This window comes from Carassius carassius, chromosome 8 (genome assembly GCF_963082965.1).
Source record: "Carassius carassius chromosome 8, fCarCar2.1, whole genome shotgun sequence".
In the NCBI taxonomy this organism is placed as follows: Eukaryota; Metazoa; Chordata; class Actinopteri; order Cypriniformes; family Cyprinidae; genus Carassius; species Carassius carassius.
In genome coordinates, this window is record NC_081762.1 from 30,519,568 (window position 1) to 30,533,832 (window position 14,265).

At 36.8% G+C, this 14,265-nt stretch overlaps 1 protein-coding gene and 1 long non-coding RNA gene across 4 annotated transcripts in view; one reads left to right on the forward strand and one right to left on the reverse strand.

Moving 5' to 3' along the window:
- The window catches only part of LOC132145712 (oxysterol-binding protein-related protein 3-like), a 54,259-nt gene that overhangs the window by 15,931 nt on the left and 24,063 nt on the right, over positions 1–14,265 (reverse strand). For all 3 annotated transcript variants that reach the window (XM_059556935.1, XM_059556934.1, XM_059556933.1), the window contains exons 15-16: positions 6,893–7,030; positions 6,746–6,809 (exon numbers count right to left, since the gene is read on the reverse strand). In XM_059556935.1, the coding sequence (XP_059412918.1) occupies positions 6,746–6,809; positions 6,893–7,030 (202 nt within the window). The remainder of the gene's footprint in view (positions 1–6,745; positions 6,810–6,892; positions 7,031–14,265) is intronic.
- The window catches only part of LOC132145718 (uncharacterized), a 383,521-nt gene continuing 376,938 nt past the window's right edge, over positions 7,683–14,265 (forward strand). The window contains exon 1 of the long non-coding RNA XR_009434503.1: positions 7,683–7,697. This is a non-coding gene — a long non-coding RNA (uncharacterized LOC132145718). The remainder of the gene's footprint in view (positions 7,698–14,265) is intronic.

A 14,265-nucleotide genomic window follows, 5' to 3' on the forward strand; every position in this document is an offset into this window, starting at 1 on the left:
AAAGGCACAGGGAGTGTGCTCTTCTCTGACGTTAGAACAAAGTTTGGAATATGATGCGATTAAAGCGGCAGTGTTACGTGCGTATGAGTTAGTTCCGGAGGCTTACCGTCAGAAATTTAGAAGACATGTAAAAATCCCCAGCCAAACATTTGTTGAGTTCGCTCGCGAAAAGACCACTTTATTTGAGAAATGGTGTACTGCGAGTAAAATCACGACTTTTGAACAGTTGAAAGAGTTGATTTTGGTTGAGGAGTTTAAAAACTGTATATCTGAACAAATTGTGGTCTATTTGAACGAACAGAAAGTTTCATCTCTTTCTGATGCGGCTATCTTTGCAGATGAGTTTGTGCTCACTCACAAAGTTGTTTTTTCGTCATCATGTCCTTCGCAACACACCTCAGTAGATCGTTCTCACGGTTCTAAGCATGCTGTAGTTACTCAAAGGGATGATCCATTGCTTGCCACCTCTTTGGTTGCTCGAGAATGTTTCTACTGTCATGAGAAGGGTCATTTGATTGCTGTTTGTCCAGTATTGCAGCGGAAAAATCTGCGGAAAAGTCACTATCTAAGAGTGTAGCTTTCATTCGTATACCGTCTTCTGAGTCCTTAAATTCTGTTGACCCAATGTTGAACCTTTTGTATGTGATGGAGCAGTTGCTTTGTCTAACTCTGATTCTGAGTTTACACCTGTACGCATTTTGAGAGACACCGGGGCTGCACAGTCGTTTATTTTAACAAGTACGCTATCATTCTCACCTCAGTCCAGTTGTGGATCGGATGTGTTGGTTCAAGGAATTGAACTGGGAGTACTAAGAGTTCCTTTACATACCATTTACTTGCGTTCTGGCCTTGTGACCGGTGTAGTTAAGGTTGCTGTACGTTCTCAATTGCCAGTAAAAGGGATTTCTCTCATTCTTGGAAATGATCTTGCTGGAAGTAGAGTTAGTGCTCTACCAGAGGTTACAGATATACCATGTGTATCAGGGGAAGATAATGTGTTAGTGCAGGAGTTTCCCCAATGTGTTTCAATCATGTATTTCAGGTAGTCGTTCCACAATCTTATCGTGGGTACGTACTGAAGCTAGCCCATGACCATGAACTTTCTGGACATCTAGGAGTTAGGAAAACCTATCATAACCTCTTGAAACATTTTTATTGGCCAGGAATCAAATCCTCTGTGTCACAATATTGCCGTTCATGTCATGATTGCCAAATTGCAGGAAAGCCTAATCAGGTTATTTCTCCTGCACCTTTAAAGCCAGTATGATGTGTTCCGCTACTAGATTTCCTGAAGCCATCCCACTGCGTTCATTGAAGACCCCCAACATTGTGAAAGCCCTTGTGAAATTTTGCACTACTTTTGGTCTACCGAAGGTTATACAATCAGATCAAGGAACCAATTTCACCTCGCGCATGTTTCGTAAGGTAATGAAAGAACTGAATGTTACCCATGCTGTGTCTAGTGCCTACCATCCTCAGTCCCAGGGTGTCATCGAAAGGTTTCACCAGACTCTAAAATCCATGATTCGTACTTATTGTTTACAGCATCAGAAAGACTGGGATGAGGAGGTACCTCTTTTGCGGTTTGCAGTTCGTAACACGGTGCAAGAGTCGTTGGGATTTAGCCCAGCTGAGTTAGTCTTTGGACACTCACTGCGTGGACCATTAAAAGTTGCTTCAAGAGCATCTCCTCTCTGAAACCCGCCCATCAAAACCTTCCTCCAATGTGTTAGATTATTTTAGTTCATTTCGCGAACGTCTACATTCTGCATGGAAGCTCGCACGTCAGTCTTTAGACTCGTCCCAAACCAGAATGAAGGATAAATATGACAAAAAGTCTGTCAAACGGTCCTTTGAGGTTGGTGATAAAGTGCTTGTGTTTTTACCTATACAGAGTTCCTCACTGCAAGCAAAGTTTTCAGGCCCATATGAAATCGAAGAGAAACTAGGTGATACAGACTATATTGTACGAACCCCTGAGAGACACCGAAAGTCCCGTGTTTGTCACGTAAACATGCTGAAATTGTATGTTTCTCGTTCAAACTCAGAAAATTCTAAAAATGCTCCGATGATTTCTCCTACTGTTGCTGTTCCTGTTGATGTAGTTTTGCCCGCTGATTCTCCTGGTGTAGTTTGGGCAGTTCCGCCATATCTGGAGCTGGTTTACAAAATTTAGAAGCTCTTACAACACTTAGTTCAAAACTCTCCCATTTACCCGAGTCATCTCAAGACGAATTGTTACAGTTAGTTGAAAGATTTTCCTCACTTTTCTCCGATGTGCCAACTGTAACTAATGTGCTAAAGCATGATATTGATGTTGCTGATCATCGCCCAATCAAGCAAAATGCTTATCGTGTAAACCCTACCAAACGCGAAATAATGAAACAAGAGACTGAATACCTTGTGAAGCATGGTTTAGCTTTGCCTAGTTCTAGCCCCTGGTGCTCTCCATGTTTGCTGGTTCCGAAAACCGATGGGTCCTCACGCTTCTGTACAGACTACAGAAAGGTTAACCAGGTCACTAAATCAGATTCTTATCCGTTTCCACGGATAGAAGATTGTATTGACAGGATTGGGAAGTCTAAGTAATCGCCATCAATGTAACTACAGTACCATTGAGAAAGAAACGCTCGCCCTTCTGCTAGCTTTGCAACAGTTCGAAGTTTATATTGGTTCAAGCTCACAACCTGTTGAAAGTTTTTACCGATCACAACCCTCTTGTATTTTTGCAGAAGTTCTGTAACAAGAATCAAAGACTCATGCGCTGGGCTTTAATTTGTCAAGATTTTAACTTGCATATCCAGTACAAGAAGGGTACAGATAATGTTATTGCGGATTCTTTATCTAGATCTTGTCTATAAACATGTCTTCATGTTTATTTTTGTGTATGGGGGTGTTACATCCCTTTTGGTCTGTCTGTGTTTTTATGCTGTTGTGAGAGGTGTTTGTTTTTATCCAGGAAGAAGACCTAATTGGTTCCTGCAGTCTGATTGGTGCCACACCCTGATTGATCAGCTGACTCCTGGACGTGTATAAATGCCTCCTTTGTTGCTACTTCATTAGCCCTTTTGTGCTCACTTGCTGTTTTGCTTGCCTGACTTTGTTATCTGCTGCTTGACTACTGCTGCTTACTGATGAGATGCACATGAAAATCGCATTCGATTTTTTGCACAGCCCTAACTAAAACCATTTAATGCACAGGCAGTTCCAAGTCAGTTTAATCACTGTTCTATATTAATGTGCTGCTTTCATTGACAAACACTATAAATCGTTTTGGATTGTTGTAAGAGTGTTGCTATGCAGCAGTTATGCATCACATTGCTAGCATGGTCAAGGTAAATTTATTTATATTGCAAATTTAAAAGCGTATTCCAAGATGCTACACAAAAACAATATCAAGGAGTAATAAATTAAAACGAATACAAAACTAAAACAAATAACAAATAAAAGAGATTGTACACCTTACAGTACACAAAACACCATTCAACCAAACGCTAGGGAACACAAATAGGTATTAGGCTGTGATTTAAAAAAAAAAGTTTAAATGGAAAGGGCAGATCTAATGTCCATAATCTATGACCAGCTACAGAAAATGCATTATCCCTTTTCGACTTCGAACTCTCAGATCCTCTAATAAACATGTCCCCTGCTCCCATTTGAAGGAATATAGTTGATAACTGAGAAGCTCAGCAAGACAGGATTAGGGCTGCAACAAATGATTTTGACAGTCGATTAATCTAACAATTATTAGAACGATTAATCGACTAATTGTTGATTATTTTACTGATTTAATCAATAGAATTTGATTTAGCTCTTGTAATTAGTTATATTACTGTTATACATAAAAGATAGTCTAATCACTTCAGCTTTGGGAAATAATATCATGCAATTACAATTATTATACAAATAAATACATTTGATACACAAAATGAGATGCCAGAGAAACCTTATTTACCATTTAATTATATGAAAATTAACTGAATGAAACCTCATTCTGCCTAACATCTCCTTAAGTATATATGGATAAGAAACAAAAAGGTAAATGTTTTATTTTTGGATAAACAATTTTATTCACAATATACACTACCAGTCAAACATGTTTGAACAGCATCTTCTGCTCATCAAGCCTGCATGTATTTGATCCAAAGTACAGCAAAAACAGTAACATTGAAAGATTTTGTATTTAAAATAAGTTTTTATTTGAAATCACAGGAATAAATTACATTTTAAAATATATTCAAAGCTGAATTTATCATCACTACTCCAGTGACATGATCCTTCAGAAATCATTCTAATATACTGATTTGCCGCTCCAAAAATGTCAGAAGAGCAGCATTTATCTGAAATGGAAATCTTTTGCTACATTATAAATGATGGTCAATTTAAAGCATCCTTGCTAAATAGAAGTATTAATTTCTACAATAACCCCCCCCATCCCAAATTTTTATATACATATATATATATATATATATATATATACTCCAAACTTTTGAATGGTACTGCGTATAAGGTTACAAAAGCTTTTTATTTCAGATAAATCCTGAAAAAAAAAAAAAAGTACTCCGCTGTTTTAAATATTAATAATAATAATAATAATAATAATAATAATAAAATGTTTCTTCAGCAGCAAATCAGCATATTAGAATGATTTCTGTAGATCATGTGACACTGAAGACTGGAGAAAATTCAGCTTTGATCACAAGAATAAATTACATTAAGATATTCAAATAGAAAGCAGTTATTTTAAATCGTAAAAATATTGCACAATATTACTGCTTTTGCTGTCTTCTGGATCAAATAAATGCAGGCTTGGTTAGCAGAAGAGACTTTATAAAAAAACAAATCTTAACGTTACCATTCAAAAACTTTTGACTGGTAGAGTAATCTCTTAAAATACCTTACTGGGTTATGATAATCAAAACCGTCCTGAGCTAGATAAGCTTTGATCTCTGCAAACCAAAACCATCACATTAATCAAATATTTCATAATAATAATAATAATAAATGTAAAGCTGCTTGATTTAAGGTATTGCATAAAATACTATAGACGTGACGTGAATGCTTTACTGAGCTCGTGCAAACATCCACATTGGTGTAATAAGATGAATTTTTAACATTTCAGCACTAGATATGATAGGGCTACAACATTTAACACTTTAAAAACAAATATTAAAGTGGATCCTATACTGCACAGGTAACCAATGAAGAGATGCTAGGACTGGGGAGATGCTTTGCCTTCTAGTGCCAGTTAGCAACCTTTCGGCTGCATTTTGAACCAACTGTAAGCACACAGTTCAGTGACAGCGGACTGAATATCAAGAAGGGTTTGGTGATTATAGCAGGGCAAGGTACTGATTTCTTGTGCACATATACACATTGATAACACAAACAACAGCAAAGAACATGCGCAACGAGAGGCAATAAACCACACTGGCACCATCTTGCTCAGCAGGTCACATCAGCCAGCAGGTTTCAGATAGACACTATGCTAGTTACAAAAAAAAAACAGCAACACGAGTCTGAGATTATTTCTGACTCCAACTTGTCCTAGAGCTTTGAAGCTACAACCACCGTCAGAGGAAGAATGTTTAAACAGCATGTCAGTATGTTGGCTTTCTCAAGCCAACCTAATTAGTCAATACTAGGATTTACCAGCACAGGATATTGCTAAGGATCCTGCCTAAAGCTTCTCATCTACAACTTTTCATTGTAGCACTGACTTAAATTGAGTTGGGTGTGTTAACACTGACCACATCTGTTCTGACACTTCACAGAAAATAAAGACATTGCTGGGAAACTTGGCCAAATGTTTTAAATTACAGCCAAAAATATAAAGAAATTGCTGGGAAACTTGGCCAAATGTTTTAAATTACAGCCAAAAATATAAAATGGTTTTGAGAAAGGGGTAATTGAGAACCATTTTAAATTTTACAGGGTCTTTGCATGTTCAGTCGCCCTACATAGACCTGTAAGAGAGACATATTCCCAAATAATTAACAATATTGTAATTTTATGCCACTGACTATATAATATTTCAGCAGTACATATCAGCAACCTCAAAGCATCCCCTAACACTGAAGATGATATTTACATCAATTCAATGCACCGAGTAGTGCTAATGCCAGTCATGGGGAAAAAAAATGCTACAAAAACAAGATATCACTTTCATCTGACAACTGATTGCAAACAGTTTTTTTCCCATGAATAAACTGACCTCAAGACTTGACCGCACACACTCAGTCCCACCACAGCAGATGAAACATGACAGAGGCAGAAATATGGCTACATTTTTGAGAAATGTATTTATATTTTATATAAACAAACATGTAAACACAATGGCTGATATATTGCATCACTTACGGTCACATACTTATACTGTGTGATAAGTCAGTATAGCGATTAACATGACAGGCCTAGCTCTGCAGGACCTACTCTGTACTTGACACAGGAAAATTAGTAAAGAGCCATCTGGAACAGCACAGATGCTGTAGAGAGAGAGCCTTGAAGTGGCTATCAAGAAGGTGTTTTTCCTCGACAATTGCTGTGAGCGGAGAGGCTGAGATCTGATCAGCTTAAGCTAGGCTAAAAGAGGGTGTCTGATATTCAAAAGACCCAAATGCACCAAAAGCCATAGGAAACACTGCCTGGCATCAAAAAGTGTTCCATTATAACTGCTTATTGGGTATCCATGTTTTGAATTCGATATTAAACATAACACCCCATATGAAGAATTTTCAACTGTTACCTTGCCAAAAGCTGAAGTTATTAGACTCCGCGTGGCAGGCAGACAGAGGTGGATGATGACTGACCTAGAAAAAAGGGTAGTGTTAAGGTGTAATTATTTCAAATAAAATCCTTCATACTACATGTCCTGTATATAAAGTTTGTATACCTGTTCAGCAATATAACGGAAACCACGTTCCTCTCGCACATTCTCATAAGTTTCCCCTAGAACTGGGTTAAAGGGTTTATAACGATTACGCCAGCTGGCCCAGGCATAGCCTGAAATAGAGAACACAGCCACATAAACCTGAAAGAGAGGAGACAAAAGGCACATTACAAATAATACCTCAGACCAGTGGTTTTCAACCTGTGGGCGGCGGTATTGCAGGTGGGCCGCCAATTACTATTAAAAGGAATAATAATATTGTTAATATATGTAAAAATGTCATAAAAAAAAAGTCATAACATAACATTTCATATATATATAAAATTAACACATATTATTAAACTGTAACTATGCTTCCACTATCCGAGCTCGCTGATTGGTTTAAGAATAAACCACCAATTTATATTTTTGCTGCATATGCTACAGAACAATAAATTCAAACATGCATAAATCAAGGTGGTCAACGTCAACATAAATGGCTGTCAACATGTTTCCTCCGGACTCCTTACTCCGCTGACTGTCTACCCGCTGCCGAGCTCTGCCTGGATCTGATTTTCCCGTTTTGCTGAGCGGTGCCAGCCAGAGTTATTTTCTGTTCATTGCCAGTTCATTCTAAGGCTGTGTGATTAATAGAAATAGTCATAAAATCACGATTTGAGCATGCACGATTTCTAAATTGCTTTATAGACGATTTTCCACGGCCCTTTGCTCCCGCAGTATGCGGTCCGATCCAATTAGAATGCAACGTGCCTAGCGCGAGAACAGAACAGACTGGGCATATGCCTAACTCAAGGTTCACACACTGTCTGTGATGCGCCGCATACACAGGCTTACTGCAAACTGCAAACGGAGTAGGCCTACGTGTGAACCTGGATAATGTATAACAAATCTATTTCAACACCTGAGGCACCGCTACAATGAGCTCTATGAACAATGCATGGCAAAAAAGAAAAAAAATGTCAGGTTTTATTTATATATATTTTTTTTGTGTCATAAGTCTTCACATTGTTACACCTTTACTATAGAACATATGTCAAAATAATCACTAGAGACATTACAACTTTTTGATAAAGCTCTTATTGGTTTTCTTTTGGAAATGGGTTTCAAATCCATCCTGAATGAATTTATGACTGTAAAGCATACGTGTGTGTCAAAATTGTGATTAAAATCGAAATCGTTAAATTGATCAAAGAAAATTACGATAGTTTTTTTTTTTGTCCATATCGCACAGCCCTAGTTCATTCAATAAATACAGTTAACAATCTAGCTTCTGAGTACCAAGTTATTAACCCAACAATAGCGGGGTCAGTTCATTTTTTTGCAGTGGGCCGCGCAAACATGTGTTTGGTTGTGTGGGCCGCAAGTTGAAAAAGGTTGGGAACCACTGCCTCAGACTAATGCTGCAAATGCAGTAAATTCCACTTATTGAAGGTTATCTTCATAAACTGAAACAAAGACAATTTAAAATACAAAAACAAAATACAATACACATTTTCATGATTTAAAAAAAAAAAAAAAAATCTAAAAATAGTTTTCGTTTTTGTTGCTGCAATTTAATGAGAATTTAGTTATACAATTTGGATGGGGCTTTTAAAGTGAAACCTGTCAAAGTTCTTTTACACATGCCACTGTACTTTAAAGGTGCTGTGCAAGCCGGTCGCACTGCATAGGCCCGTCATGGCAATACATTGTCTCAGAAAGATCATGATTACCAATATTATCCTTTTACAATTATTCTATACCACTGACTAGATTTTTCAAGTCATTAAAAATTGATGCATGACATTACATTAGGAATGGACAAGACCACAGGAAACATGATTCTTCTGCACAATCTGACTTTGCTGCAGCCTGGAATTGAACTACTTGTTTCGTCTGGTCAGAAGAGAACTGGCCCCCCAACTGAGCCTGGTTTCTCCAAAGGTTTATTCTCCATTATGTCAGTGATGGAGTTTCGGTTCCTTTCCACTGTGGCCTCTGGCTTGCTTAGTTGGGGTCACTTCATTTATAGCGATATCGTTGACTTGATTGCAAATGAATGCACAGACACTATTTAAACTGAACAGAGATGACATCACTGAATTCAATGATGAACTGCCTTTAACTATCATTTTTGCATTATTGACACGGTTTTCCTAATGAATGTTGTTCAGTTGCTTTGACGCAATGTATTTTGTTTAAAGCGCTATATAAATAAAGGTGACTTGACATTCTCAAACTGGGGTTCATGAAGGATGAGTTGATTAAAAGCTAATAAAGAAATTATGTAAAAATTATACATGCACCGTTCACCTTATGACATAGCAGGGGTAGGACTTTAGCTCAAACCTTAAACACCTGAACAAGCAATTCAATCTCCTCAGTATTACAAATGATACAGGATTTTTTTTTTTACATTTTTTATTCAGGGTTGGAACTAAACTCTCCAGGATGGCAGCTCTCTAGGACTGATCTTACCTACCGCTGTCACATTGTCATTAACAAACATTAATGATTTAACAACGTATTGGCACATCTGAATTACTGAACCTAAATCAAAGCTTGGAAATCCCCTACAACACAAGTACTAAGCATGCAACTCAAATAGCATTTCACTGCCCATGTTTTCCAGGTTTATAGGGGTCATATGATGCGATTAAAATTTTCTCTCTCTTTGTAGTGTCACAAGCTCTTGGTACATGAAGATCTGTAAAGTTGCAAAGACTGAAGTCTCAAATCCAAATAGATAATCTTTATGAAAGTTAAGAGTCAACCACACCTAAAATGACTCATTCTAACATGCCCCCATGTTTACATCACGATGTGTGAAGATTTGCATAACGCTGCCCAAATGTTCACGCAAAGGCTGCAAAACTTTGATTCTCGCAGTTGTCCCCACCATGTTGTGGGGAAGCAGGTTTCATTGTGAAAGCGAAGCTATGTTGTTAGGACTTCAAAAGAGGACACAAGAAAAGATCAGCTGATAAAACAAAACACGATTTTCATGTGCATCTCATCAATAAAGGTGATCCTGTGATTAGAAGTATACACACAGTCAGTTTTGTCTTAAATGAACGTAAACAGTCAAGAAACCGGATACTAGGGCTGTCAGTTGAGAAAAAAATCATTTTCGATTTTTAAGATAAGTGTTCATTGAATCGATTGTAAAATGGATTTTCCATGTCTAAAAAAAAAAAAACGACATTTCCTTTTTCAACGTCAAATAACGGACGAACGTAAAGAGAGCACTGGAAACGCACAAGTCAGCAATATTTCTTATTTATTGGCATGAAGTTTCATGCAGAATAACAAACAGCAACAGGAGTGCAACATTCTCGAAAAAATATATATGCAGAGGGGATGGCTGCCATAACAAAAGAAAAACAATCACTGCAGGCTTCAACCCGGCTGCATTTATGATTTAGGCAATTCAAAAATCTCCAAGATTTTAAATAATGATTCAATCCATTTCAAACAACTGTTCAAAAAGAAAACGCGCTCCGACCGCACTGATGTCCCAGGGACACTCAGGTACAGTTGCGCAAGGTGGGGGTATTACTGCCAATTCTCCGCGTAAAATTGCTGGTATTTTCTGTCTAGCTTTCGCAAGGCATACTGCACTTTCTGAATTCTTTATTTTCTTTTTCTGCTTGTTTGTGAGTTGTTACATCTATATTTTTTAATTGTTTAATTATTTTAAAATGAATAGTGTACATATTTGGTTAAAATAGATTCCCTATTTTCATTTTCGAAACTTTTTTTGGTTGGTCCGATCGATTGTGCAATCGATTTTCGAACTAAATGTGACAGCCCTACCGGATACGTGTCAGTATCAGATCCATGCATTTTGTCTTAGATAAATTCATAGATTTTTTTTTTTTTTTTAACTCTACATAATTAAAGGATGTGCATTGTGTTGTTGCATTTTTCTGGATTTATTTAACTTATGAAGGTGATGTAGAATATACAGTAATTCTATATACATATATAAGTAATATTGTAGTTTTATGAATGATGCATTTATAAATCGCATTGTGTATTGCTGCACATCCAAAGCATTTTACAAACGTGTGTGTGTGTGTGTGGGGGGGGGGGGGGTCTCTATTGTACAGTACAAAAAATGAATAGTAATAATTTTATTAATTTTAACAAATGGACCATCAATAAAGATGCTACATATCTTTATTCTTTGGCTGCATCCATTGCATCAGACACGTTTTTTCACCGACACACCTCCCACTCTTTGGAGTTTCCCCACTCATAAGGAGTTTGTGGTGGCATTCACGTGCATTCAACTTGTAAAATACAATCCATCCAACATAACTTGAATGCACCATAAGTACTACGGTGTTATTTTACACAAAGGATTGCAAAGGAAAGGGGTCCTTTTACGCTCTTTTACAAAGTCTATCTGCGTGCTGCAGAGAGATTTGTGATTGTAGCTCCGCTTTGCAGCTGAATCTCTATCTTACCATCACGCTCTGTTGACTAAAGTGATAAAATATAAACTTAGTTTCCACCATATATCTGATATATCAGGCTAATTTGACTAATCGGACCTTTTGATTAAAAATGTTAAAATCACGAGTGCAGCAAGCCTACAGTGCGGTAGCCTTCATTAGCCATTTAGCTTGACATTCACTTTCCATCCACATTTCTATTAGGGTCTAATTATAGTTTTCTTTTGCCTCGTTTCACTCTCACACCATTTTTTACCAGTTCAAAGAACAGTGGTAAGTTAGATTAATTGTTCAGTCACGGTGAGTAATGACTTCTCCAGCTATTGTTGTTTGCACCGCTTGCCACATGTACAGTTTATCAATCTCTGTCGCACTTGAGGGATTCACATGTGATAAAATGCAGGGAAACAGTTAAACTGATAGAAAATTTCAGAATTAAAAGACACTCATCCAAACTTTAATTGAGGACCTTAAGAATATGAGGGCTGTAGGTATGGCTTTGGATGCGACTAGCTCATGGAGTCCTGTACATTGTTCAGTTCCGGCTAAAGCATCTGTGCAACAGGGCAACTGAGTGACAACGGTGAGGTGGCATAGTCGAGGGTCAAAACAACACTCTTCCATTCCAATCAAAACATTAAACAGGTTCTCCCCACTCAGGTGATGCACCCACTGAGAAACCTCAGGATCTTGGATTTTGGCAAAGTGCTGGCTAATTCTAAACTTAAATACAGTAAGATTGTTATTCTCTGATGTAAACAAGCACGCATGAGAAGCACATGGAGGAACACGTGAGAGACGTGCTGAATGAAAGCACATTCACTCTGACAGAAGATGTCGCTAAAATGCAGCCCTTACCCTGTAAACAGTAAATAAAGCAGCTGTTACTTTCTAAACCATATTTAAATAATCTTAACCATTCAGATTTGTGTTTTCCCTATGGTGTTTATTACAGAGCCAACTACTGAAATATTTAGACTTGATAGGCTATTTATCTTCAAACATTCATTATTTTTTTTAATCTGGACTACAAATGCCCTAGATAATGTTTGAAAGTGTTTTGATCTTTTATTGTTCATTCACACTTTACATTATGGCTTCATTAGTTAAACTGCCAATGAAAAAATTATTCTGAACATTCATTAATTTTAGGTATCGCAATATTTAATAACACCTTGTTAAAATTGAAAGTTGCATCTGTTATTTAATGAGCTAACATGAACTAAGATTAAGATATTTTTTTAACAAAAATTAATAACTTCTATAGTAAATTTAGCTATTGCTCATTGTTTAGGTGTGCATTTATTGAATGATCACTATGTGATGTCTGAACCGATTACACTATTTTATGTAAAATCATTTTCTATTTTTAAACTTAAATTCAATGTCAATTTCTAAATCATTTTCAAGTTCTTAAATTGCTCGTTTTAATTTTGTGATTATTTTTCTTCATGACTTGTTTTACGTTCTTTTTGAATTACCATTGTGTACAAAATGTGCTATATAAATAAACTTGCCTTGCCTTGAATGTTAATGCATTAACCAAGGTTAACTAATGAGGCCTTATTGTCTAAAGTGATACCTTTTGGTCTTTATAGTTCTTTTGCACTTTAATTTGTAAAACTTAACTAAACATTTGAAACAAAGCAATACAGAAAAATATATAAAAGTTATTTTTGTTATAAGAAAAAAGTTATTTAACCTGTTATACTGTATTATGACCACTTTTTTAAAAACAAAATTTCAATACAGTGATAATACCGTATACAGTGATAAAAGCATAATTAACCGCAACAGGAAAATTTGATACCGGCATATCCCTATTTGCAGATAACCGATTGTTCCAGCTAGTGTTGTCAAAAGACCCGGTACTTTGGTACCAAGTCGGTACTAAAAAAATTTAAATGTGACGGTACAAGGTTTCTTTTAGTACCGGTAGTACCGAGGTCCCGTTCAAACCCGGTTCAGCGCTATGATTTCCGCGAAGCATAAAACGAGGACTGAATCTCAAAATCCAGTCATGAAAATGAAACTTACATTTTAATATGGACAGTCATGGAATTTGTCAAAGTTAGCATAAATTAATCAAATATGGAGATTAATCTGAAAATCTGTAAATGTTAAGCCGCAAAAGTTGTTTGAAATTGGAATCCGTGTTCTGCGCGTCTCTGTGCGAATTAATGAATGGCAGAGACGTGCGGGTTTGTTTACTACATAGACTGAAGCACATGATGCTTGCATTAATTTCAGCATTTGAGCTTCAGAATTCTCTCTCCATCAAGCGATCTGAACTTTTCAGTTCATCTCAATGCACGCACAGCGCACCTGTATTTGATGCTCTGTAAACTCTTTATGAAGGCGCACGACTCACCGTCGCTTTACTGATAGCGCTGTTTCTCACACATGCAAAGAGAGAGAGAGAGCGAGAGTCTTACCATGCTGAATCGACATGCTACATGTAAACTATTCTTTGTCGTCTTCTCCTGTCAAAATAATGGAGTTCATTTAGAATTATTCATATTCATTTTCGAACAAGCAGAAGACATACCGGTTTCTCCGGTAGTGGGCGGAGCTAATGCGCAAATGGCAATTTCATTGGCTGGCGCTGATCTCTTACCGTCCCCATTTTGATTTCAGCAAATCAGTTTGACCGAACGCAGACAACGTGATTAATATTCATGAACCCAGCAGCTCATCAATTCATAGTGCATTGTATATACATTAGTATGATAGTAGAATTAGTAGTAGTATTATCTTTTAATAATAATTATGATCTATTACCATTTTTTTTTACAGAAAACCCTCAATGACCAAAAATATCTTAAGCATCACCACCAGTCTTAAGTTCAGTTAAAATGACAAATATGCATTCATTAGGCCTAAAAGTTAATTTTTACATAAAGGCATTGTGCTAGAAATATTACTATTTAGTAAAAT